This window comes from Macaca fascicularis, chromosome X (genome assembly GCF_037993035.2).
Source record: "Macaca fascicularis isolate 582-1 chromosome X, T2T-MFA8v1.1".
NCBI classification, from domain to species: domain Eukaryota; kingdom Metazoa; phylum Chordata; class Mammalia; order Primates; family Cercopithecidae; genus Macaca; species Macaca fascicularis.
Genome location: NC_088395.1, coordinates 379420 through 406306, shown reverse-complemented (window position 1 = coordinate 406306; position 26887 = coordinate 379420). Strand labels below are relative to the sequence as shown.

Here is a 26887-nt window from a genome sequence, read left to right as displayed (position 1 = left end):
GCAGGTGATAAATCTTTCAGCAACGTCGCGGCCTCCAGGCCGGAGCCGGCCGCCACCTACGTGGTGTGGCTCCCCCGGAACCTCCCCGCCGTCCCCGTCCCGAAATCCCGCTGCCTCGCCCCAACCCGGCCGCAGGTGCCTCGAACTGCTTTGTTCCTTCCTCGGGGTAAAAAACTAAAAATGAAAGGCAGCTGTGAAAACACTCATTTTATCCAGGTGGCGAAATACATGAGGCAGGGGAGGGACCTGCCGTGAACGCCGTCCCCGTTTATCGGGATTCCCCACAGGGCCTGGGAGGTCTGGACAGGGCGGGCTCCGGGGCCCGAGAACCAGGGCAGACGGGAGCGGGGAGCAGGTGGCGGCTCTGAGCGTTTTCAGAGTGAAGATTTTCTCCCACTGAGGCGGTTGGCTCAGGACGCCCGGCCAGGAAGGGTGGGAGGCAGCTGGGCCAGCCTGTGTCTCCCTTAGACGTTCCCTGTAACCCCTCACAAGACGCCGATGCCCTGTGGCCTGTGGGCTGTGTCTGCAGCATGAAAACAATGGCTTTTATTATCTTTTTTTTTTCCTATGTTATTTTTTGAGACAGAGTCTTGCTCTGTCGCCCAGGCTGGAGTGCGGTGGCCGGATCTCGGCTCACGGCAACCTCGGCCTCCTGGGTTCCAGTGATTCTCCTGCCTCAGCCTCCCGAGTAGCTGGGACGACAGGCACCTGCCCCCACGCCCGGCTAATTTTGTATTTTCAGTAGAGACGGGGTTTCACCATGTTGATTGGGCTGGTCTCAAACTCCCGACCTCAGGTGATCCGCCCGCCTCGGCCTCCCAAAGTGCTGGGATGACAGGCGTGAGCCACTGCATCCATCCTGATATCTTTATTTTTTATTTTTTTATTGTATTTTATTGATTGATGGATGGATGGAGATACAGTTTTGCTCTTGCCGCCCAGGCTGGAATGCAGTGGCTCTACGTCAGCTCACCTCAACCTCCACCTCTCGGGTTCAAGTGATTCTCCTGCCTCAGCCTCCCGAGGAGCTGGGATGACAGATGCCGGCCACCACGCCCGGCTAAGTTTTGTATTTTTAGTAGAGACGGGGTTTCACCATGTTGGTCGGGCTGGTCTCAAACTCCTGACCTCAGGTGATGCACCTGCCTCGGCCTCCCAAAGTGCCGGGATGACAGGTGCGAGCCGCCGTGCCCAGCCTTGTTTTTATTATTTTTGAGGTGGTATCTTGCTCTGTCACCTGGGCTGGAGTCCGGTGGTGAGATCATGGCTCATGCCGGCCTCCAACTCCTGGGCTAAAGTGATCCTCCTGCCTCAGCCTCCTCAGGAGCCGGGGGGGCGACAGGCACCCACGTCACTAGGCCCAGCTAATGTATCTTTTATTATTTTTAGAGACATGGTCTCGTTATGTGACCCAGGCTGGGGGACACTCAGACTCCTGGTCTCCGGAGATCCTCGTGCCTCGGCCTCCCAAAGTGCTGGGATTGCGGGTGTGAGCTACTGCGCCCGGCCCAAAACAAAATTTAGACAGCAAGAGAAGCACGGTGGCTCACGCCTGTCATCCCAGCACTTTGGGAGGCCAAGGCGGGTGGATCACCTGAGGTCGGGAGTTCAAGACCAGCCCGGCCAACATGAAGAAACCCCGTCTCTACTAAAAATAATAAAATGAGCTGGGCTTGGTGGCAGGTGCCTGTCATTGCAGCTACTCAGGAGGCTGAGGCAGGAGAATCACTTGAACTGGGAGGCGGAGGTTGCAGTGAGCCGAGATCACACCACTGTGCTCCAGCCTGGGCGACAGACTAAGACAGACGCCCTCTCAAAAGAGGAGAGGGGAGAGGAGGGGAAGGGAGGGAGCTGCTCATAAGAAAAATAGAGGGGCCGGGCGCGGTGGCTCACACCTGTCATCCCAGCACTTTGGGAGGCTGAGGTGGGTGGATCACCTGAGGTCGGGAGTTCGAGACCAGCCTGGCCAACACGGTGAAACCCCGTCTCTACTAAAAATACAAAAATTAGCCGGGCGTGGTGGCAGGTGCCTGTTATCCCAGCTACTCAGGAGGCTGAGGCAAGAGAATCACTTGAACCGGGAGGCGGAGGCTGCAGTAAGCCGAGATCGGGCCACCGCCCTCCAGCCTGGGCGACAGAGCGAGACTCCATCTCAAAAAAATAAAATAAAATAAAAGTTCCGCGGAGAGACGAGCCAGAACGTGTATATTTCCAACCGTTCTCTAGAGACCGAGGCTGTTTGTGCCGCGACGCTTCTCAAAGTTTTCTCGAACTCATTTATTTTTTTCCTTTATCGCGTTCCAGAATTTTCTGCCAGGAGCCTGTATTGCCTTTCATTTGCCAGCAGCAGATGGGAGCCCTTTTTTTTTTTAATTTTTAAAATCGAACCGCCGGTTTCTTTCTGTCTCTGTCAGGAGGATATGCTCCCGTCTTTGTCAGGAGGATATGCTACGGTGACCAATCCCAGCGCCGCACGGACCCCGTTTTGTGGGGACACCCGTGGGCAGCGCGGGTGAGACAGGAGGGTAGAAGGTGTCCTCCGTCCTGCGGTGGGCGCGGCGCCTCGGGCTGGGTCAGGGAGCAGGTGCTGCCACGCAATGCCCTGATTATTCTATTCCGTGGCACAGCTGTGGGCAGGACCCCCTCACGCAGGTGGGCCCCAGGTGAGCAGCCCCAGGTAAACCACACCCTGCCTCACTTGGCAAGCACGCTGGGGAGGTGACCCCACCCGCAGGTCACAGGCACGGCCGTTCTTACGGGAAGCCCGGAGCGTCCTGTGTGGTGAGGTGGCCTGGAAGGCGGTGGGAGGGATTAGCCCGTCCGGGCGTCTGCTGCTGTGGCCTGACGTCGGCTCCCGGCAAACACAAGTGGGTTTCTGAGACGCAGACCCTGTGATGTGGGAGCCGGGCGCCCGGGCTGTGCGGACGTTTCTCGGTAATATTTGTCCAGAAGCGAAGATTGAAACTCTTGGCTGGAGACTGTGAGGCCACTGTAGACAGACCACGGATTCCGGCCGCGGGGAACGTGGCAATTAGCAGGATTTATGATGTTTGCACGGCTCCCAGGGGCGGGATCCTGCTGGAGGCGGCCCTGGGCAGGAGCGTGGGGTCCAGACCGTGTCTCCAGCCCGGCTTCAGATCAGGCCACGTGCTGTCCGGGCGGACCCGTTGTCAGAGATCCTCGCCCGGAGATGTTACGGTTACAGGAACACGCTAGGCTGGGTGCGGGGGGCTCACACACCCTTTGGAATCCCAGCACTTTGGGAAGCCGAGGCGGGTGGATTGCTTGAGGTCGGGAGTTCAAGACCAGCCTCGCGTCTGGTAGAGACGGCGAAACCCTGTGTCTACTAAAAACACAAAAATTAGCCAGGTGTGGTGGCAGGCACCTGTCATCCCAGCTACTCGGGAGGCTGAGGCAGGAGAATCGCTTGAACCCGGGAGGCGGAGGTTGAGGTGAGCCGAGATCACACCACTGTACTCCAGCCTGGGTAACGAGAGTGAAACTCAAGTCTTAAAAAAAGAAAACAAAAGTATTTACTAAACAGACTGAGACTTGGGAGTGTCCTAATTAAAATTATTAATTAATAATTTATAATAATAAATTAATAATTTATTCTAACATATATAAAATATATATATAGGCATTTCTAATTTTGCGCTAAACATAATACTAATTCTTGGCCGGGCGCAGCGGCTCACGCCTGTAATCCCAGCACTTTGGGAGGCTGAGGTGGGTGGATCAGGAAGTCAGGAGATCGAGACCAGCCTGGCTAACATGGTGAAACCCCGTCTCTACTGAAAATACAAAAAACTAGCCGGGCGAGGTGGCGGCGCCTGTAGTCCCAGCTACTCAGGAGGCTGAGGCAGGAGAATGGCGTGAACCCGGGAGGCAGAGGTTGCGGTGAGCTGAGATCCAGCCACTGCACTCCAGCCTGGGCCACAGAGCGAGACTCCGTCTCAAAAACAAAGAAACAAACAAACAAAAAATGTCGCAAAAGGTGAATTCTAGGTTCTGCCCGTGTTACGTACCGCGGTAAACGGACAGGAGAACAAGACTGGGACAGCATTCATCGGCCACAATGTGAAAACCAGGCCTTCATCCATTTTTTATCATGAATTTCAGACGGCCAGTCAGGGCAACTCCAGAAGCAGGTATTTGGTTGAAGAGCCGCGTGAGTCCACGCCACCTGGGGTGCTCGGATGGTTAATTGCTAAATAATTAGAGAAAATTGGTGACTTCTCTCATCTCTCTTTCATCTTTCATCTGCGGCTAATGAGAATTCTGCAGCTCGGAGGGTGAACGTTAAAATCCAGACACGCTTCCGGTTCTATTCTAATGATGTTCCGGACGCCGCGGCCCAGGCACAAAGCAAGCTGACTGTTTTGTGCCATTTGGACTTTTTTTTTTTTTTTTTTTTCTAAATGTCATAAGGGAAATTTAATTCCTTTTAATTAAACGTCTTTAAAAGCCCATCCCCTTTAGTCTTTCAGCTCCTCTGCTCGGGCTGCTCCCACGCTGTGCAATGTCCTTCCGTTCTCCATAAATCCCCTCATTCCTTCCTTGCAAAAAAAATAAAAAATAAAACAGGGCCGGGCGCCGTGGCTCACGCCTGTCATCCCAGCACTTTGGGAGGCCGAGGCGGGCAGATCACGAGGTCAGGAGATGGAGACCATCCTGGCCAACACGGTGAAACCCCGTCTCTACTAAAAATACAAAAATTAGCCGGGCGAGGTGGCGCGCACCTGTCATCCCAGCTACTCAGGGGGCTGAGGCAGGAGAATCGCTTGAACCCGGGAGCGGAGGTTGCAGTGAGCCGAGATGGCACCACCGCACTCCAACCTGGACATCAGGAGCGAAACTCTGTCTCAAAACTAATAATAATAAAATAATTTTTAAAATAGGCCGGGCGCGGTGGCTCACGCCTGAAACCCCAGCACTTTGGGAGGCCGAGGCTGGTGGATCACCGGAGGTCAGGAGTTCGAGACCAGCGTGGCCAACGCGTCGAGACCCCGTCTCCACTAAAAATACAAAAATTAGCCAGGCATGGTGTGGGCACCTGTCACCCCAGCTACTCAGGAGGCTGAGGCAGGAGAATTGCTTGAACCCGGGAGGCGGAGGTTGCAGTGAGCTGAGATCGCACCACTGCACTCCAGCCTGGGCCACAGAGCAAGACTCCCTCTCAAAAAACAAAACAAAACAGAATAAAAATTGGCTGGGCGTGGTGGCAGGTGCCTGGAATCCCAGCTACTCAGGAGGCTGAGGCAGGAGAATCACTCGAACCCAGGAGACTGAGGTTGTGGTTAGCTGAGACTGCACCACTGCACTCCAGCCTGGGCGACAAGAGCGAAACTCGGTCTCAAAAACAAGAATCATCATCATCAAATAAATAAAAAATAAAAGGAGCCATTTCCCCTGCAATGGGTGTGACATGCTTCTCAGCATGACTGTGGGCAGCAGCCGGCCCTTGCCCTGCAGTCCAGCTGCACCTGCTCCTGCCCCGGCCCCGGCTGACCGAGCTCTGTTTGTGTCTCCCCCGTTATCACCCAGCAACGGAGACCTAAACACAGCTGAGCCGCACAGACAAGGGCCTCCGGGTGGCAACCACACAAGTCCTCCTTCTGCAGAGAAAAAGACCTAACTCCTGGGGATTGGGGTTCTCCTCTGCTCTGCACCCCACCCCCCACCCCCCGAGGTCTCCGGCAGCTCCGAGCTCGGCCGTGGGCCCTGGAGGAAGGAGGGAGACGCTGTGTCAAGGTTCCCCGCGGGTGGCACCCAGCGCCCTTCTCATTCGGAAGGTGGCACATTCCCCAGGCCTGAGGTCATGCTGGCTACGAGGGGACCTGGCTCGTTTTTTGGAAGGGCAGGCACTGTGGAGGCTGTGGGGCTCCCGGCTTCTCCCCAGCTTCCTTCCTCCCCGACCAGCCCAGCGGAAAAGCAAAATTCCTCCTGCAGACCTCAGAGCTCCAGCATCTCCGGCATCCAACCGCCCCGGGCCTCTGCAAGCCGCCCTGACCGCAGATGCCAAGCGGGATGTCTAAATCGGGCGCGTGCATTCCTGCCGCGCGGCGTGACCCCCGGTGAATCCCTGGCAGGGGGCGGCTGTCCTGGTCGTGGAATGTGTGGACGGAATGTTGGGGCCAGGAGAGCTGTTGAAAGCTCGTCCCCGGCGCCCACCCAGACTCTGAGACTATTTCCAGGATGGGGGAGCGGACACGGCCCCTTTCGGCCCTCGGAATTCCTGGCGGGGCTGCCCAGCTGGCTTTGCAGAGCGGCAGAGCCACAGCTGTGCTTTCCTGGGTGCTCTCTCCATTCTTATTTAAATCTCGCGGATCTAAAAGAAAAACCCTTTTCTATCTTCCTCTAGGAGGCTTGAGACTCTGTGCCTAGCGGGTCCGTGGTCCCACAGCTCTATTTTCACAGAGCATTGATTTTTTTATTTTTATTTTTTTAGACAGAGTCTCGTTGTCGCCCAGGCTGGAGTGCAGTGGATCTCGGCTCACTGCAATCTCCGCCTCCCGGGTTCAAGCGATTCTCCTGCCTCAGTCTCCCAAGTAGCTGGGATTACAGGTGCACATCATCAAACTTGGCTAATTTTTTTTTTTTGTATTTTTTAGTAGAGATGAGGTTTTGCCATACGGGCAAGGGCTGGTCTGGAACTCCTGGGCTCACGCAATCCACCAGCCTCGGCCTCCCAAAGTGCTGGAATTACAGGCAAGAGCCTCTACGAAAAATTTAAAAATAAAATTAGCCGAGGATGGTGGCTCACGCCCATAGTCCCAACCACTCAGGAGGCCGATATGGGAGCATCGTTTGAGGCCAGGAGTTCGAAACCAGCCTGGACAATATAGCAAGACCCTCATCTCTCCAAAAAAAAAAAATTAAAATTAGCCCGGCATGACGGCATACACCTGTAGTCCCAGCAACTCAGGAGGCTGACACGGGAGACTCAGTGGAGCCCGCGGGGTTGAACCTGGGCAACAGAGCAAGACCTCAGCTGAAAAAAATAAAGAAAAGTTTGATGCCGACAGGATTTTTTCTTTGAGACAAAGAAACAAAAAAACCTCTGAAATGGTTACATTTTGATTTCTCTGAGATCCAGGGTGTATCACCTTGGGACATTATTACATGATTGTTGCCAAATGATCTCCCACCCACGGTGGCCAAAACTTGGCGTTTGAGTCCAGAAACACGCACATACACTAGACAAGTACATTGAGACCTTCATTAAAGCTCTTTGAATTGGCACCTTTTTTTTTTCTTTTCTTTTGGAGACGAGGTCTTGGTCTGTTGCCCAGGCCGGAGTGCAGTGGTGCGATCACAGCTCACGGCAGCCTCGACCTCCTAGGCTCAAGCGATCCTCCCACCTGGATAATTTTTTTCTAGCGACCTAGCTCTTACTCTGTTGCCCAGGCTGCTCTCAATTATTTGGTCCTGCACTGAAACAACTGAGTTTCACTCTGTCCCCCAGGCTGGAGTGCAGTGACGCGATCTCGGCTCACTGCAACCTCCGCCTCCCGGGTTCCCGCCATTCTCCTGCCTCAGCCTCCCGAGTAGCTGGGATTACAGGCACCTGCCACCACGCCCGGCTAATTTTTGTATTTTTAGTAGAGACGGGGTTTCTCCATGTTGGCCGGGGCAGACATCAGCAAAATTCTATTTTTTTTTTTTGTTAGAGACGGAGTCTCACTGTTTCCCAGGCTGGAGTGCAGTGGTGCGATCTCGGCTCACTGCAACCTCCGCCTCCCGGGTTCAAGCAATTCTCCCGCCTCAGCCTCCAGGTAGCTGGGATTACAGGCGCCCGACACCACGCCCGGCTAATTTTTGCGTTTTTTTTTTTTGAGACGGAGTCTCGCTCTGTCGCCCAGGCTGGAGTGTAGTAGCCGGATCTCAGCTCACCGCAACCTCCGCCTCCCGGGTTCACGCCATTCTCCTGCCTCAGCCTCCTGAGTAGCTGGGACTACAGGCGCCCGCCACCTCGCCCGGCTAATTTTTGCACTTTTAGTAGACATGGGGTTTCACTATGTTGGCCAGGCTGGTCTCTAACTCTGGACCTCATGACCTGCCCACCTCAGCCTCCCAAAGAGCTGGGATGACAGGTGTGACAATACTACAATATTATTACCCTATGTAACGTATATATACATAACAGTATTCTATCCAACATCTAATACGCTATATTGCTGCAATATGTATACACCTTATATACGTGGAACGTGTATGTAGGTTATGAAATAGATGGCTAATAGATTATGTATTGCATATTACGCATTATATCATCATATGAGATATATCATTATACTGTGTATAAGTTATATAATCTATAGCAATTGTAGAATATACTTAACACACCGCACCGGCTCCGTAAACATGTGGCACACACGTACTTATCTTAAAGGCAGCACACGATACGCTTGTCTTGCAGGTTGCCTTTCCTCATCTAAAAGCACGTCATGAACATGCTTCTCTTGGGAGCTGAGAGGTCCTCCTCATGCTGTTTCCTGGTGCCCACATCAGTCACCCCAATTCCAGGTGCGTGGCTCTCATCCCGCCCTTCCTGCCGAGGCCCTGGCTTTGTCCCTCGGTCCGTGTCTCGCCTTTGAGCTGTCCCTGTCTGACTAACATAGTGAAACCCCGTCTTTACTAAAAATACAAAAATTAGCTGGGCGTGGTGGTGGGCACCTGTAATCCCAGCTACTCAGGAGACTGAGGCGGGAGAATCGCCTGAGCCCAGGAGGCGGAGGTTGCAGTGAGCCGAGATCACGTCATTGCACTCCAGCCTGGGAGACACAGCGTGATTCTGTCTCAATAAAAATAAAAAATAAAATAAAATGGGCCGGGTGTAGTGGCTCACGCCTGTAATCCCAGCACTTTGGGAGGCCGAGACGGGCGGATCACGAGGTCAGGAGATCGAGACCATCCTGGCTAACACAATGAAACCCCGTCTCTACTAAAAATACAAAAAAACTAGCCAGGCGAGGTGGCGGGCGCCTGTAGTCCCAGCTACTCGGGAGGCTGAGGCAGGAGAATGGCGTGAACCCGGGAGCCGGAGCTTGCAGTGAGCCGAGATCGCGCCACTGCACTCCAGTATGGGCGGCAGAGCAAGACTCCGTCTCAAAAAATAATACTAATAAATAAAATCAAAGTGAGTCAGAAAGGAATCTGGAATTGATAATCCACTTTCTGTAAACCCAGTTCTGACTCTACCATGTGCCCCGTGGTTAGAAAAGTTCTCAAACTGGAGACCAAGGCCTATCTTGACGCATTTGTCTCACCAACAACTGCGGGGGACGTGGGATTTGGGGGACGTCCTGTCTCTGCCACTCAAGGTGCTGTGTTCAAACTGGTCCCAACGCCACAAACGCTTCGAGAAGGGCACGACCTTCTCCTCACCACCAACATCCACTCTATCCCATCTGCCACTGTGGCTATGCCCAGTAGCTGGGATTCCAGGCACGCAGCACCACGCCTGGCTAATTTTTTGTATTCTCTGTAGAGATGGGGTCTCATCATCTCTACGCTATTTCCAAATAAGGTGCATAAAATCGTGCGTTTCTGGCCGGGGGCGGTGGCTCAGGCCTGTCATCCTGGCATTTTGGGAGGCCGAGGCGGGCGGGTGACCTGAAGTCAGGAGTTCGAGACCAGCCTGGCCAACGCTATAGGTGTGAGCCACCGGCCCTGGCGTGGGACCCTATTTGGAAACAGCATAGACATGAAATGAAACCCCATCTTTTTTTTTTGAGACGGAGTCTCGCTCTGTCGCCCAGGCTGGAGTGCAGTGGCCGGATCTCAGCTCACTGCAAGCTCCGCCTCCCGGGTTCCCGCCATTCTCCTGCCTCAGCCTCCCGAGTAGCTGGGACTACAGGTGCCCGCCACCTCGCCCGGCTCATTTTTTTTTTTGTATTTTTTAGTAGAGACGGGGTTTCTCGATCTCCTGACCTCGTGATCCGCCCATCTCGGCCTCCCAACGTGCTGGGATGACAGGCGTGAGCCACCGCGCCCGGCCGAAACCCCATCTCTAGAAAGAATACAAAAAATTAGCTGGGTGTGCTGGTGGGCGCCTGGAATCCCAGCTACTGGGGAGGCTGAGGCAGGAGAATCGCTTGAACCCGGGAGGCGGAGCTTGCAGTGAGCCGAGCTTGCACCACTGCACTCCAGCCTGGGGGACAGAGCAAGACTCTGTCTCAAAAAAAAAAAAAAAAAGTGTGTTTCTGCACGGAAATGCCTGACAGAGCCTTGAAGGTGGGGATTAAGAGTGAATCGCATTCCTGGGATTCTGGAACCAGAAAGTCACGGCAGCACTAACGCAGCGCGTGGCCGAGGCTTCCTGAAATCTGCTGCTCCCTGACCTCTGGGGCACGAAGAGGAGGCCTGAAAATAACCGGAACGGCTCCCGGACGGCAGCTGTTCTCCCCGGAGGCGTCCCTTCCACACAGGCTCCTTCGGAAGACAAAGACGGCAGATGGTGCCCGCCCAGCGAGCCCACGGCCTCCTCAGTCCTGGAGGGTGTGTGTGTGCGGGGGGCGGGGGCAGGCGGAGACGGCCGTGGTGTCTGGGGCAGCCTCCTCCGGCCACTTCTCAGCAAGTCCCTCCGACCACGTCCGGATTTTCTGCTCACACCCAGTGCATTCGCTGTTGCAGTGACAGGGGGGTTGCCAGGGAGTAAAGTGACCACACAACGGCAGCTTAAAACATCAGGAATCCATCCTGTCCTTGTCCTGGACGTATTATGAGTCTGAGATGAAGGTGTCTCAGGGTCACACTCCTTCCAGAGCCTCCAGGGGAGGCTCCTTCCTGCCTCTCCCAGCTCCCGGGGGCTGCAGGCGTCCCTGGGCTTGTGGCCGCATCACTCCAGTCTCTGCCTCCGTCTCCACGTGGCCTCCCCCTCTGTGTCTGTGTCTCCTCTTCTGTCTCTTACATGGACACCTGCCATTGCATTTAGGGCCCAGCCTAATCCAGGACGATGTCATCTCCAGATCCTTAACTCATTACATCTGCAAAATTCGTTATTTCCAAATAACATCTCATTCCAGGTTCTGGGCTCTAGTATACGGACATATCTTTTCAGGGTCTGCGCTTCAACCCATTACAACTGGACCCAGTTCCCTCTGGAGGCTCTAGGGGAGGATCCTTCCTGCCTCTCCCAGCTCCCGGGGGCTCCAGGCGTCCCTGGGCTTGTGGCCGCATCACTCCAGTCTCTGCCTCCGTCTCCACGTGGCCTCCTCCTCTGTGTCTGTGTCTCCTCTTCTGTGTCTCAGAAGGATGCCCGTCATTGGATTCAGGACCGGTCCCACTCCAGGACGATCTCATCTCCAGGTCCTTCAGTTAATCACATCTGCAAAGACGCTATTTCCAAATAAGAAGCCAGGCCGTGGGCGGTGGCTCACACCTGTCATCCCAGCACTTTGGGAGGCCGAGGCGGACAGTTCCCTTGAGGTCAGCAGTTCGAGACCAGCCTGGCCAACACGGCGAAACCCCGTCTCCACTAAAAATACAAAAATTAGCCGGGCGTGCTGGTAGGTGCCTGTCATCCCAGCTACTCGGGAGGCTGAGGCAGGAGAATCGCTTGAACCCGGGAGGCGGCGTTTGCGGTGAGCTGAGATTACATCATTACACTCCAGCCTGGGCGACAGAGCAAAAACTACGTCTCAAAAAAAAAAAAAAAAAGAAAAAAGAGAAAAAAAAGAGAGAGAGAGAGAGAAAAGAAAATGCCGTCTGCATGTCCTTTGCAAACATTTCCTCCCAAACGTCTCCTAGAATATGATAAAAAGCCACCGAGAATCTGGGTCCACTCGTCCCAGGCTCACAATCTTTTCATCTCTGGCCGCCGATTCCCAGGCTTGACATGGTCCCACCCCCGGTTCTGAGCCCCGTCCGCACCCTGGAAGTCACAAGCCTCATCTTACGGGCTGGCGACGGCCGTGTCGGTCGGGATGGGCTTCTGATCCTCCATCACCTCCAAAGATTTAATCTTCCCCTTTTCTAAATTCATCTTAGGCGATCGTTGTCAGGTTCACCCGGCCCAGCAGCTTCTGACAAGGCGACCTCACCGGTCCCTGGAATCTCCGCGACTTCATGTAAACAGCGGCACGTGGCGGCCGCCTCTGGCCCTCGGCCCCGCATCCGGTCGCCCGGTCTCGCTTCCATTAATTCTTCATTGGTGACCACACGACGTTTTTTTTTTTTCTCCTTTTAAACGGAGATGTGGTGAGTAAGGGAATCAGAGAAGGCCGGGGCCCTGGCCATGCAAGGCACATTTCGGCCCCCGATAGAATTACTGAATGGCCTTCATTATTTCTTCCAGTAGCGGACGTCTGACGGCTGGAGCCGTGGTATTTCCACACGCCATCCATCACCGCGGCCGCGGCGGCACGCTGAATATTCCGACTAAATTGGAACGTGTTCCCTGTGAATAAGGGATTTCATTCAACCCTGGAAGATACACCGTCTCCGGGGAGAGGAAACTGAGTTGAAGGTTTTGCTGAAGATCGTATTATCAAAACACAGAGTTTCTTTTCCTCGTCGTCAAAACCTGACACACGGCCGTGGGGGACCGACAGGCCAGCAGAGAATTCAATTAGAGATGAAAACGGAAATCGGGCCTTTTCCCACTTACCTTTTATTTTGCCAAGCAAGTGGCGGCGGAGGCCGCTCGGGACAAAAGCTGGGGCTCGTGTGAAGGGTTCCTGGTTTCTGGAAGATGGATGAGGACACGGCCTGAAGTAGTTACGAAGGAAGAGGCCAGGCACTCTGACGGATGCCACCGCGCCCGGCCTAATTTTTGCATTTTTAATACAGACGGGGTTTCACCATATTGGCCAGGCTGGTCTCGAACTCCTGACCTCAAGTGATCCGCCCGCGTCGGCCGCCCAAAGTGCTGGGATGACAGGTGTGACCACAGCACTCTGGGAGGCCAAGGCAGGAGGATCGCTTGGGGTCAGGAGTTTGAGACAAGCCTGGGCAACAAAGCAAGACGCCCACCTCTACAAAAAGATGCAAAAATTAGCCAGGTGTGGTGGCACATACCTATGTTCCCAGCCACTTAGAGGGTGAGGTGGGAGGGTTGCTTGAGCCTGGGAGGTTGAGGCTACAGAGAACTATGATCACGCCACTGCACTCCAGCCTGGGCGACAGACAGAGCAAGACCCTGTCTCAAAAATAAATAAATAAAGGCCGGGCGCGGTGGCTCACACCTGTCATCCCAGCACTTTGGGAGGCTGAGGCGGGCGGATCACGAGGTCAGGAGATCGAGACCATCCTGGCTAACACGGTGAAACCCCGTCTCTACTAAAAATATAAAAAATTAGCCGGGCGAGGTGGCGGGCGCCTGTAGTCCCAGCTACTGGGGAGGCTGAGGCAGGAGAACGGCGTGAACCCGGGAGGCAGAAATTGGATTGAGCTGAGATCGCGCCACTGCACTCCAGCCTGGGCGACAGAGCGAGACTCTGTCTCCAAAATAAAAAATAAAAAACAGAGAAAAAGAAAAGAACCTTCACACAAAACTCATAGCTACTTTGAGAGAAAACTGACTTTACATCAAACTTACACGCATTTGTGGCTGCTTTGGAGTCAACTGACAGAAACAGAGATTATTTCTGTTTGTTTTGTTTTATTTTTGAGACAGAGTCCCGCTCTGTCGCCCAGACTGGACTGCAATGGCGCGATCTCGGCTCACTGCAATCTCAGTCTCCCGGGTTCAAGCGATTCTCCTGCCTCAGCCTCCCGAGTAGCTGGGATGACCGGCATCTGCTACCACGCCCGGCTGACATTTGTATTTTTAGTAGAGACGGGGTTTCACCATGTTGGTCAGGCTGGTCTCGCTCTCCAGACCTCGTGATCCGCCCGCCTCGGCCTCCCAAAGTGCTGGGATGACAGGCGTGAGCCACCGCGCCCGGCCAGGATTTCTTTCTTTCTTTCTTTCTTTTCTTTTTTTAAGTCATCATGCGGAATGCAAGCAGCAGATATAAACTTGATCCCTGTTTGACCTCTCACTGCATACGCCTAGCTGGGAGCTTTGGGCCAGCCCAGGACCAGGGAGATCCTACACCTGCCAGGCGCTTCCTCTGGGGCATCTCCAGGTCTGGAGCTTTAGCGTTCGATCAACCACCCAGGGCTGCGGTGCGAAGGCCGACTGATATCCAGAGCACGTCATGCAGGGGGTGAGTTTGCACTTCTGAGCAGCTGCAGGTGTGTGAACCTCACAACGTGGGGCCCTGTGGGCTGCAGAGGCTGTGGCCACACAGGAGACCCGGGCTCAGGTGGGTGAAGGGAGGAGCTGCTCTCCCTCTACAACCGTCGTGGCTCCCACCTTCCTCACCCCCCAAGGAAGCTCCGGGATCTTCCTCTCTACTCTTCCCTCCCCGTTCTCGCTTTTTATTTTATTTTTACTTATTTTTTTGAGATGGAGTCTCGCTCTGTCGCCCAGGCTGGACTGCAGTGGCACGATGCCGGCTCACCGCAACCTCCGCCTCCCGGGTTCAAGTGATTCTCCCGCCTCAGCCTCCCAAGTATCTAGGATGACGAGCACCCGCCATCATGCCCAAGTAATTTTTGTAGATACGGGGTTTCACCCTGTTGGTCAGGCTGGCCTCGAACTCCTGACCTCAGGCGTTCCCCCGGCACCTCGGCCTCCCAAAGTGCTGGGATGACAGGTGTGAGCCACCACGTCTGGTTGCTTTTTAAAAATTAATGCTTTTAAGGACAGGGTCTTTCACTCCTGCCTAGGCTGGAAAGCGGTGGTGAGATCTCGGTTCACCGAATCCTCAACCTCCCAGGCTCAATCGATCTTCGCACCTCAGCCTCCCGAGTAGCTGGGACCACAGGTGCACACGACGATGTCCAGCTAACTTTTTTACATTTTCTCTAGAGATGGGGTCTTGCCATGTTGCCCAGGCTGGTCTTGACCTCCTGGGTTCAAACAATCCTCCTGCCTCGGCCTCCCAAAGTGCTGGGATGACAGGCGTGAGCCATTGCACCCGGCCTGCCCTCACCGTTGTCTCCCCAGGATGATTCCGCTGGCCACCCAGCAGCCCTGCAAGACGGACAGACCCAAACGGGCAGGGCGTCCATCCTGCTGTAGGGCAGCTTGGATAACTGGAGCTGGCCACATGCCAGCAAGCTCTGCACACCTCACGCCCTGCCAGCCTGGGGGCCCGACAGCACCTCTTTGTTCTCCCACAGCGGAGCCTGCGCCGAGGCCCCAGCGCACACTGAAGAAACATTCTGTTTCTGCCCTGAGTTTATTTCTGTCCTGTTGGCCCTGGGCCTCGCCACTGCGCCCCAGGACCCTGGCAGATAAAGCTCTCTTGTGCTAGCGTTGAAAGGAATCCTTTCCCCTCACAACCGCAGTGATGCCTCACACAGGGACTCAATGAACACCACGTTTGTTCTTTGAAAAGATGCCTGTGTAGGAGACACACTCTAAACAGAGATCTGTATTAACATATCCACTTCCCCGTAGAAATCACGGCGTCTCGCACACACACACACACACACACACACGTGTGCTTCCCGGTTAGTCAAAATAAGTTCACAGAATTCCTGCGTGATGCGGCTCTTCTGACCAAGAGCGCTCGGATTTTTATGTCCGGTCATGGAACACAACCTGAGATTGAAATCAGGACGGACACAACACAAAACCGTCGTTGATGAGTGACTGACGCCGGGCGCGGTGGCTCACGCCTGGAATCCCAGGAGGCCAAGACAGAAGCAAAGGCAGGAGGAGGGCTTGAGGCCAGGAGTGTGAGACCAGCTTGGGCAACAGAGCCAGACCTTCTCCCTATCAACAACAAAATTAAAAATTAGCCAGGCATGGTGGCGTGTGCCTGTTGTCCCAGCTGCTTGGAAGGCTGAGGTTGGAGGATTGCTTGAGCCGGGAGATCAAGGCTGCACTGAGCTAAGATCGCAGCTTGGGTGACAGACCAAAACCCTGTCTCAAACGAACGAAAAGAGTTACTTAGGCCGGGCGCGGTAGCTCACGCCTGTAATCCCAGCACTTTGGGAGGCCGAGGCGTGTGGATCATTTGAGGTCAGGAGTGCGAGACCAGCCTGGCCGACATGGTGAAACCCCGTCTCTACCAAAAATACAAAAAATTAGCCAAGCGTGGTGACGGGCGCCTGTAATCCCAGCTGCTCAGGAGGCTGAGGCAGGAGGATCCCTTGAACCCAGAAGGCAGAGGCTGCAGTGAGCCGAGATCTCACCATTGCACTCCAGCCCGGGCAACAGAGCGAGGCTCCATCCCAATAAATAAATAAATACGTAAAACTCCAAAAAAGAGTTACTTATTGAGTCTAGCTGGATTGATGCAGCTCAGAAGTAGGAGACCCTGGCTCATAAAAGACCTTGAATTTACTCTAAAAGGGTGCAAACCCAGCTGAAACCCTATTTTGATAAAAACATGAATAAAAGGGGGGGTGGGGAAGACGTAAAGGAAAGAGGTGCATGTGTGCCAGAGAGAGGATAATGCAATGTCTTGATGGACACTGTTGAAAGCACAAACAGACACAACTCCTGGGTCAAGTTATTTAAAGAACTAACGTCACATCCCCGGACGTAGACGATTTTTGCAATTTTCAAAGCAGTGGACGCTCATCCCAGCACTCCAACGTTTACAGGGGTCCAACGCCTCCAACCTGTCTTTACTGTCTGATAAGCAAAGCTAACAGAAACGGGGCCCTTTGGGTCCCACGGAGCCCGTTATATTGAAAAGTTGCGTTTATTTTTCCCCCGCGCGCTCCCGCAGGCCGCACGCTCGCTCCCGAGCTCGGCGGGCGCGCACCCCGCATGCTCGCTCGTTCCCGGTGCCTCCCACTGCGCAGGCGCACTCCCGTCCCCCAGCCCCGCCCGCTCACACACCTTCCAGCCTCTGCCTCGCGCCCCGCGGGCAGGCACTGCGCATGCTCACCCGACCGGCCTCCCGAACGAAGCGCCTCCACCGCTACGCACGGCGCATGCTCCATGCGGAGGCTGCCCCTCCCCTCGCTCTGGCAGGGACGCATTGCGCATGCTCGCATCTCCGCCGCTCTAAGGCCGCCTCGCCGCCATGGGCCGCACCTCTTAAATTCCTAAACGCAGAAAGGGCTCGGGCGGGACGGCCGCCACAGCCCCTCCTCCGTCCTGACCGCAGCCGCTTGGCCCCATCAAAGCCTCCTGCAAAGGCTCCGAGGGCCGCGGTGCGCGCGGGGGCCAGCGGCGGCGTCGCCCGGTGATGACGTCGTCGCGATGACGCGGCGCAGTGACGTGAACGCGGGCGCCGTTGTTTGGGACGCGCCCGTTTTGAAGCTGCCCTGAGCGGCGCGGGCCGGACCGCGCCCCGTCCTCGGTCTCCCCGAACCCCGCGAGTCTGCGCAGTTCCCGAGGCGCGGGCCTCGTTCCCTGCGCCGCGCCCACTCAGCAGGCGGGGCTCGCATCCCCCGGGTCCGTCCGGGCCGGACCGAAGCCCCCGGGGCGGGGTGCGGGCGTTCCGGGGCGCCCCAGGCCCGGCCCCCGCCATGCCGCCCGGCAAGGTCCTGCAGCCGGTGCTGAAGATGAAGGTGGACGAGCTGTTCCTCTACTGGCTCAGCGAGGCCAGCACGCAGCGGATGCTGCAGGACTGCCTGCGCCGGATCAAGGCGCCCGGGCGGGACCCGCCGACCGCGGGGGACGGGGAGCTGCCCGGGGTCTGGCCCGCAGCCCCGCTCGCCGCCCCCAGACCCGGCGGGCTCGACCTCGCGGCAACCCCCGGCCCGGGCCCCGCGCTGCCCCTGGGCGCCGCCTCCAGCCCCAGGAACGCGCCCCACGCTCGAGGCACCCGTAGATCCGCAGGGACGAGAGTAGTAAGTGACTCTTCCTTCTGCTAACACCTGCGCAGGTGGCTCTGGAAGCTTAGCGGACGCGTGGCTGCGCGGTGGAGGCAGGTGGGAGAGCGTCAGACCCCAAAACGGTTTCATATTGAGTCTGTTCCCCGCCCCGACCCGCCCCCCCGCCACACACACAGAAAGTTGCACCTGCTGAACATTCCGTCATTGACAGTTGTCAGCCTAAATATCACACAATTTATAAAGGTACAAAGGCTTTCTTCCTCTTTATTTGATGCTATTCTATTCCATTCTCTTTATTTTATTTTAATTTAATTTAATTTTATCGTGAGACGGGGTCTTGCTCTGTCGCCCGGGCTGATGGCCCGATCTCGGCTCACCGCAACCTCCGCCTCCCGGGTTCAAGCGATTCTCCTGCCTCAGCCTCCCGAGGAGCTGGGATGACAGGCACCTGCCACGACGTCCGGCTCATTTTTGTATTTTTACTAGAGACGGGGTTTCACCATATTGGCCAGGCTGGTCTCGAACTCCTGACCTCAAGTGATCCGCCCGCGTCGGCCGCCCGAAGTGCTGGGATGACAGACGCGAGCCACCGCGCCCGGCCCCTTTTTTGTTTATTTGAAATTTTTTTTTTTTTTTTTTTTTTTTTTTTTTTTTGAGACGGAGTCTCGCTCTGTCGCCCAGGCTGGAGTGCAGTGGCGCGATCTCGGCTCACTGCAAGCTCCGCCTCCCGGGTTCACGCCATTCTCCTGCCTCAGCCTCCCGAGTAGCTGGGACTACAGGCGCCGCCACCTCGCCCGGCTAGTTTTTTTTTGTATTTTTTAGTAGAGACGGGGTTTCTCGATCTCCTGACCTCGTGATCCGCCCGTCTCGGCCTCCCAAAGTGCTGGGATGACAGGCGTGAGCCACCGCGCCCGGCCTTTATTTGAAATTTTTTTGGAGATAGGGTCTTGTTCTGTTTCCTAGACTGGAGTGTGCAGTGGCACAAACAGCTGGACTTCCTGCCTCAGCCTCCCCAGTAGCTGGGATTACAGGCCTGCACCATCACGCCAGGCTAATTTTTGTATTTTTTTGTTTGTTTTTGTTTTTAGACAGGAGGTCTTGCTATGTTACCCAGAGTACTGTATTTCTTAAACGTCATTTATTTCACAGAAGGTGATTATTCACTGCAGGTGAGACGCACAGCCTCCGGCTAATGTGCTTGTAATCTCAGCTAAGCTGGGAGGCTGAGGCAGGAGAATCACTAGAAGCTGGGAGGCTGAGGCTGCACTCTAGCCTGGGCAACAGAGCAAGACTCCATCTCGGAAAAAACAAAACAAAACTAAACTAAAAGCAAGCAGTTGGGGGGAAGAAAAGATGAGACAGGAATTTATGCTCAGTGGGTTGGCCAAGTGTATGTATGCAAGAAGTTACAGGAAGTGCTATGGATTTTCACCAAGGGAGTCCTGACACATGGGTGTTGAACAAATATGCATGTTACCTACTCCCAAGTTGATATTGCAGTGGAGACTTAACATTTAAAGGCAGTATAGTTAGGCACCCCCAGGTCAAAAGGTGAAGCAAGTTTGCAGCCCCTCTAAACCTGCCAGAACCAGTCCGTGGTCGGTGGTTATCAGGAAAAAGTGATTGCAATCAGTCTCTTTTTTTTTTTTTTTTGAGACGGAGTCTTGCTCTGTCGCCCAGGCTGGAGTTCAGTGGCACCATCTGGGCTCACTGCAAGCTCCGCCTCCCGGGTTTACGCCATTCTGCCTCAGCTTCCCGAGTAGCTGGGACTACAGGCGCCCACCGCCACCAAACCTGGCTATTTTTTTGTATTTTAGGTAGAGATGGGATTTCACCTTGTTAGGATGATCTCAATCTCTTGACCTCGTGATCTGCCCACATCGGCCTCCCAGGGTGCTGGGATGTGCCCGCCGACAGCAGTGTATTTTTAAAAATGCTTCCTGTCGTTTTATACTATGCAGTTTAAAGCAATAAAACATTGCTTCCAGATGTTTTAGACACACATATGGCTGGTGCGTCTTGTGGCCCGAGAATATGACGGAAGCCTGAAATACTCAGAATGTTCCCTTGGAACTTGTTTATACCATTTGACATTTTTTCAGCTCAACACTAGCCTCCCATCAGCAGCAGTAATAAGCATGTCACGCAGTGATTATTTATGTAGCACCATAGTTTTCCAGCCCCAATGGTCCGGCCTCTACTTGCTGAGGGAGAGGTGGGTGGCAATCCGAGGTGAGCTCCTTGGGTTCTAAATTCCTGGTGGTTGTCCGACGTGTTCTGATCGATCTAGAACGTTTTCCAAAAGTACGTGTGGATGAAAACGTGAACCAGAAATGGAGGCAGCTTGGAGACCGCCTGGCTCAGGCCCTCCCGATCCCGATCCAGGAGGGGACTCAGGGCCCCAGGACGCATCTCTTGAGCTCCGGCCCAGTGTGCTCTCCCGGTTGCCGATGAGCTGCCATTTTGTCGTTAAACGTGTTGAATGACAGCCAGACACTAAGGTAAATGCTTGAATGTTGTGACTTTGCATGAATTCTCCTACGGCTGGGAATATCGACAGAAGGTCAGGTCTGTGCAAACAAGGCCGTCTGGGTGCATGGGAAAAGATGATACATTCTGTACATCGGGCAACAAGCCTCTAACAAGAGGAAATTAAGTTCCAAAGGTGTTCACAGCAGGGAGAGGTCGTTTCTCTCCTGGAGAAAGTTTTGAGGAGGAAGTGAGTAGCGGGACTTGGGAAATGCACTGAGTTTATTGGGTATGGGGGGGCAGGACCAAGGGAGGCCGCTCCAGGAGGGATGACGGGCAGAGTGTGAAAATGAGACCAGGCACAGTCGCTCATGCCTGTCATCCCAGCACTTTGGGAGGCTTAGGCGGGTGGATCACCTGAGGTCAGGAGTTCAAGACCAGCCTGGCCAACACGGTGAAACCCCATCTGCACCAAAAATACAAAAATGAGCCAGGCATGGTGGTGGGCGCCTGTAATCCTAGCTACTCAGGAGGCTGAGGTAGGAGAATCACTTGAACCCGGGAGGCAGAGGTTACAGTGAGCCGACATTACACCACTGCACCCCAGCCTGGACAGCAGAGAGAGACTCTGTCTCAAAAAAAAGAAAAAAAAAAGAAAAAGGGTAAGATGTTCAGGTCGTGTTGAGCGACTGGAGTGGTCTAACGAGAGAAGCAGAAGGAAGGATGTGTGTGGATCATGGCGTGGCGGCCGTGACTGAGCTTGTCTGGGACCTCAGGTTTGCTTTAAACGTGTCTTCCTGTTTGGGACCCGTGGCTTACTTCAGAAGTGAATAACTTAGAAGGATGTGTCTGTTCATTGGGACAAAAGGGATGCGGAAAAGATTTTCATAAATGAAACAGGTTTTTCTCACCCACACAGGTACAAGATTGGGTATGAGCTGTCAGGAGGGATTGTTCTAGGTCCGTTGAACTCCCCAGGCAAAGGTGAAAGGGAAGGCATGTCCGTTGTGAAAACATTACGTGGCACTTTCAAAGCGGACGTAACCAGCGCTGCCGTGGCTGTTTTACGTCATCTGCACCTTCACGGTCCCTGAGCAGAGAGATTGCACTGTGTGTTTGAAAGCGGTGCTTGCGATGGCTCCCTCCCATCTCTGGGGAAGAGAGACCCGTCGTACAAATTAGAAAATGTGAGCGTTGGCCGGGTGCGGTGGCTGAATCCCAGCACTTTGGGAGGCCGAGGAAGGAGGATCACTTGAGGCCAGGAGTTTGCGCCCAGCCTGGGCAACATAGCGAGACTCCCCCGTGTCTATAAAATAATAAAATCAGCCAGGCATGGTGGTTCATGCCTGAAGTCCCAGCTGCTTGTGAGGCTGAGGCAGGAGGGTCCCAGGAGTTCGAGGCTGCAGTGAGCTATGTCTGTGCCACTGCACTCCCGCCGGGGCAACAAAGCGAGACCCTGTCTCTAAAAAAAAAAAAAAGAAAAGGAAAGGAAATGCCAGTATCGATGGGCTGATGATGCAAGCCAGGGTGCTTCTGCTGGGGGCACCCTAAATGCACCTTTAAAGTAAGTTGTTACAAGGGGAAGTAAGAACTTCATGTCTGGCCGAGCGCGGTGGCTCACGCCTGTAATTCCAGCACTTTGGGAGGCCGAGACGGGCGGATCACGAGGTCAGGAGATCGAGACCATCCTGGCTAACACAATGAAACCCCGTCTCTACTAAAAATACAAAAAAACTAGCCAGGCGAGGTGGCGGGCACCTGTAGTCCCAGCTACTCGGGAGGCTGAGGCAGGAGAATGGCGTAAACCCGGGAGGCGGAGCTTGCAGTGAGCCGAGATCGCGCCACTGCACTCCAGCCTGGGTGACAGAGCGAGACTCCGTCTCAAAAAAAAAAAGAAAAGTGAAGAGATTTTTACGAAAATTTTGCATAAAGGTCTTCTGGACATTTTAGGAGCATTAGAGGTTGATGGTACGATTGTGTCCGCACGGGAGAAGGACAGTGGAGATTCGGGTGCCGTGAGGGCCTTCCTTGGCCCAGATGGCAGTGCTGTCTCGTCAGCGTAGGAGTGTGGGGGACACAGGCTGAAAACAGGCCTCACCGATTCCACGCTGGCTTGTGGTGCACACACACGTGTGTGACGGCCGGTCCCTGCACACAGTCGTGTATAGACAGCTGCATGGTGGCCCCACCGGGTGTGGACGGCCCATCCCTGCACACAGTCGTGTATAGACAGCCGCATGGTGGCCCCACTGGGTGTGGACGGCCCCATCCCTGTACACGTTAGTGGATAGAGAGCCCCGTGGTGGCCCCACTGGGTGTGGATGGCCCCATCCCTGTACACGTTAGTGGATAGAGAGCCCCGTGACGGCCCCGCCGGGTGTGGACGGCCCACCTCCCCCATCCCATGTAGACAGCCCCCTGGCAGCCCTGGGGGTGAGTGGTGCAGGTTCTGCATCCGGCCTGGACGTCCGGGTTCCAGGGAGGCCGTGGGGGCTGCATCCGGAGGGGGTTTGAGGTGCACTTCAGGATTTTGAGGCTCACTGCAACCTCCGCCTCCTGAGTTCAAGCGATTCTCCTGCCTCAGCCTCTGGAGTTACTGGGATGACAGGCGCCCGCCACCACGCCCGGCTAATTTTATATTTTTAGTAGAGACGGGGTTTCACCGTGTTGGCCGGGCTGGTCTTGAACTCCCGACGTCAGGTGATCCGCCTGCCTCGGCCTCCCAAAGTGCTGGGATGACAGGCGTGAGCCACCGCGCCCGGCCGTGTTCCAAAAGCCTTGTACGGAAAGAGGAAACGTGGCAGTAAAGTCCGCAGGGGCGTGTGTCACCCGGCGTGACAGGACGGGGCGCGTGGCCTGAGCGTGAGGATCGCACCTCCATGGGCTGGCTGCCCCCGCATTTCGGGTTTGATCTTTGACTTTGGGAGGGAGATCGCAGGAGGTTGGCTCCTAATCTGGTTCCCCCAGCTGCGTTTGGGAGGCCGTCCGTGTGTGGTGCTGGTCTGAACTCAACGGGCGGCACCTCTGCTCTGTGAGTTTGCGCCCCGCATCGTGGGGGACTGGGCGGCGCCTCTGCCCTGTGCCCTGTGAGTTTGCGCCCCGCATGGTTGGGGACTGGGCGGCACCTCTGCCCTGTGCCCTGTGAGTTTGCGCCCCGCATGGTTGGGGACTGGGTGGCGCCTCTGCCCTGTGCCCTGTGAGTTTGCGCCCCGCATCGTGGGGGACTGGGAGGCGCCTCTGCCCTGTGCCCTGTGAGTTTGCGCCCCGCATCGTGGGGGACTGGGAGGCGCCTCTGCCCTGTGCCCTGTGAGTTTGCGCCCCGCATCGTGGGGGACTGGGAGGCGCCTCTGCCCTGTGCCCTGTGAGTTTGCGCCCCGCATCGTGGGGGACTGGGCGGCGCCTCTGCCCTGTGAGTTTGCGCCCTGCATGGTTGGGGACTGGGCTGCGCCTCTGCCCTGTGAGTTTGCACCCCACATCGTGGAGGACTGGGCGCACTTATTTAAATCGTCTCCTGGTGGTTTGAGCACACTGCCTCTGGGGCTGTCTTTAAGCTTCTGTTTGGAGACTTAGAGGGGGTCAGAGGCCGACTTCTGAATCCTCAAGGACAGTAGGGAAATGAGAAGGATGGAGGGATGCAGGGACGGCTGGAGAAGGGAGAGAGGTGGAAGAGAAGGACGTGGAGAGGGGCGTCCCCCTAAGAGGAGTGGGAAGGGGCGTTGAGGGTGGGGAGCTGCGGTGGGCGTGAGAGGTGGTGTGGAAGGTTGCAGGAGAAGAGGCCAGTCTGAGATGGCTGCAGACTGCTGGTTCCAAGTCTAGGACACTCGGGAAAAGGAAAACGATGGAGACAGGAAACAGATCGGGGGTTAGGAGGGAGGGAGGGGTGCGTCGGTGCCACACGACGTTTTTCGGGGCAGGGGCTTCTCTGCATGACCGCACAGTGGTAGATCCGTGTCATTCTGCGTTTCTGCAGACTCAACAGAGTGTGCGGCAGCGGGAGAGCCCCGTGCACGCTGTTGCCTCGGGGTGATAATGACCCGTCCAGGGAGGTTCATTGACTGTAACGGGCACAGGCGGTCACGCCGGACCTTCCTGGTCGGGGACCCGGGATGTGGCCAGTTTCTGACCGTCAGCCCGCAGATGTCCTGTCTCCCTCCCGGTGGGATGACGGTGCAGGCCCCGGAAGCTCAGCTCATCCTCGGTTAACGTGGCCCGTCCCCCTTTTCCACCGCCCCTCTTTTCTTGTTCTGAATACGGTCGCAAGCCAGTGCAGTTACCACAGTGAGCAGCGGCGGAGAAGACGAGATCCTGGATGCCCACTGCAGCTTAGCTGGATTCTAGAAACTCTTCAAGTTTGGGGAGGGGCGGAGATGCAGGCGTGCCCTGATGCTGGGGCTCCCGGGGCCTGCCGTGCGTGTGTTTGTGGAGGCGCAGCTGCACCTGGTGCGCCCTGGGCTCTGGAGGGGCGGGCCGGAGCGGGCACCGAGCCTGTAGCCAGCTCTGGTGTTGTCATGGGCCAGGGGGGACCCTATTTCTCGGGAGAAGCGCCTTCGACTGGGTCCCCAGGCTCTCCTCTCGGGGACCTGTTCGTGCGCGCTCCACCCAGGCTCTCTCGGGGACCTGTTCGTGCGCGCTCCGCCCAGGCTCTCTCGGGGACCTGTTGGTGCGCACTCCGCCCAGGCTCTCTCGGGGACCTGTTGGTGCACGCTCCGCCCGGGCTCTCTCGGGGACCTGTTGGTGCGCGCTCCGCCCGGGCTCTCTCGGGGACCTGTTGGTGCGCGCTCTGCCCGGGCTCTCCTCTCGGAGACCTGTGGTGCGCGCTCCAGGGCGAGCCACGTGACCGCGCAGAAAGCGCCCCCTGCCCTGCGGGACGGCCCAGCCCGGAGCGAACGGGGAGAGGAGAGGAGAGGACCGGGGGGAGCGGAGGGCAGTGCAGGGAGCGGAGAAGGAGGAGAGGAGAGCAGCGCCGGGGGCGGCCGGGTCTGCACAGTCGCGGGTCGGGAGGGGCGGCCGCCGCCACCCCCGGCGCCATGAGCCCTCCTCAGCCAGAGGAATGCGCGCGGCGCGGGCCCCGGCCCCAGAGCGCCTGGCGGGCGACGCATGGAGCGCGCTGAGCCCGGGCCCCGCCTGCAGCGCCCCGCCGGCCCCGGCCCGGCCCTGCCCCGAGAGCGCAGCGCCCGGCCCGGCCCGCGGAGAGCCCTGCGCGCCGACGGCATGCGGCTCCGCGAGCGCTCGCTGCGCCAGGACCCCGACCTGCGCCAGGAGCTGGCCTCGCTGGCCCGCGGCTGCGACTTCGTGCTGCCCTCGCGGTTCAAGAAGCGGCTGAAGGCCTTCCAGCAGGTCAGCCCCGCGCGCCCCGCGGCTGCCCCACACCGGGCGAGGCCTCCCGGCCCCGCGCGGGCCCCCCTCGCCGCTGCTGGCCGTGCACCCGCTGTCGCGTGGCGGGGCCCGAACCCCAGATTTTCAGCACCAGTCGCGGGCGCGGGGGACCCGCTCGGGCCGCACACGCCGCCGAAAACCGGGTGCTGCTCGTTGGGAAGCTGTGCCAAGCTTGTTAGCAAACCCGGGTTTTGGAAAGAGCCCCCGCTTCTTTCCCGGGAGTTTTGGCTGTGAGTGCGCGCCTCGCTGGGATCCACCAAGGCGGGGGGGGCGGGGGTGAGAACCGTCAGTGCCTGGGAGGCATCGCTGCAGGCAGATTTTTAATTTAAATAACACCTTGCACCGCTGGTAACAAACCCCGGGAAACTCCTTCACCCTTTGTCAAGGCGTCGGGCGGGTGAACCTTCCCCGGCGTTACTGCAATGCCCCGCGTTCCTTCCCACTGGCTGACTGCTTTAAAAGAGTCGGTCGAGATATCGCTCACATACCGTGCTATTTATGCTGCGTGGTTTCAGTCAGTCACTTGCTGGCTTTGAAATTTATTTATTTTTACTTTTATTTATTATTTATTTATGTTGACACGTTGTCTCTCTGTCGCCCAGGCTGGAGTGCAGCGGCGCCATCTCGGCTCACTGCAACCTCCGCCTCCCGGGTTCAAGTGATTCTCCTGCCTCAGCCTCCGGAATAGCTGGGATGACAGGCACCTGCCACCAGGCCCAGCTAGTTTTTGCGTTTCTGGTAGAGACGGGGTTTCACCATGTTGGCCAGGCTGGTCTTGAACTCTTGACCTCAGGTGATCCACCCACCTGGATCTGGGATTAGGGACGTGAGCCTCCGCCCCAGCCGGCTTTGAAATTTAATTTCAGTTCTCATTAGTGCTCAGGGAAGTAACATTTGTGTGTGCACCCCGTGTATATTGTATAAGATGTGGTTTAAACGTGTAAGTCTTCCCGGGACAGCCCCGATATAATTTGAGAGCTTAGGGTTTGGCTGTGGCCGAATCTGATCCGAGTCTCATCCAGGCAGGGTGTGCGTGGCGGGCGCCTCACACCCACGGGGTCCATCAGACCCACTTTTCACGCTTGGTTCCAGGAGTCTGGAACTGGTGGCCTAAACCTCAAGTTGAACCAGAGCATCCTGCTTGAAGGGGGACGGAGACCCACTTCTTTCTGTTGATATTTTAATTGGAATTTTTTCTCTCAGATCACATCAGCTTTTACACTCCCTCAGAGTATTTGTCTGACCT

At 56.2% G+C, this 26887-nt stretch overlaps 1 protein-coding gene and 1 long non-coding RNA gene across 10 annotated transcripts in view; one reads left to right on the top strand and one right to left on the bottom strand.

The window, feature by feature from the left end:
- Window positions 1-187: 187 nt before the first annotated feature.
- LOC123570873 (uncharacterized) lies at window positions 188-17215 on the bottom strand. 7 transcript variants are annotated; one of them, XR_006695090.2, is made up of 3 exons: window positions 16853-17215; window positions 4029-4210; window positions 188-523 (listed from the first exon to the last, which is right to left on the bottom strand). It is a non-coding gene; the product is annotated as an uncharacterized lncRNA (long non-coding RNA). The 7 variants fall into 7 exon arrangements; XR_010584309.1 differs by having other exon boundaries at window positions 16902-17215; XR_012430000.1 differs by having other exon boundaries at window positions 17051-17215.
- A 36-nt stretch (window positions 17216-17251) lies between these two features.
- LOC141406882 (serine/threonine-protein phosphatase 2A regulatory subunit B'' subunit beta-like) overlaps window positions 17252-26887 on the top strand; it is a 40824-nt gene continuing 31188 nt past the window's right edge. For 2 of the 3 annotated variants that reach the window (XM_074029500.1, XM_074029498.1), the window contains exon 1: window positions 25140-25602. In XM_074029500.1, the coding sequence (XP_073885601.1) occupies window positions 25363-25602 (240 nt within the window). In that variant the 5' untranslated portion in view covers window positions 25140-25362. Of the gene's footprint in view, window positions 17812-25139; window positions 25603-26887 lie in introns of those variants that run through there. The other variant, XM_074029499.1, reaches the window with a different exon arrangement.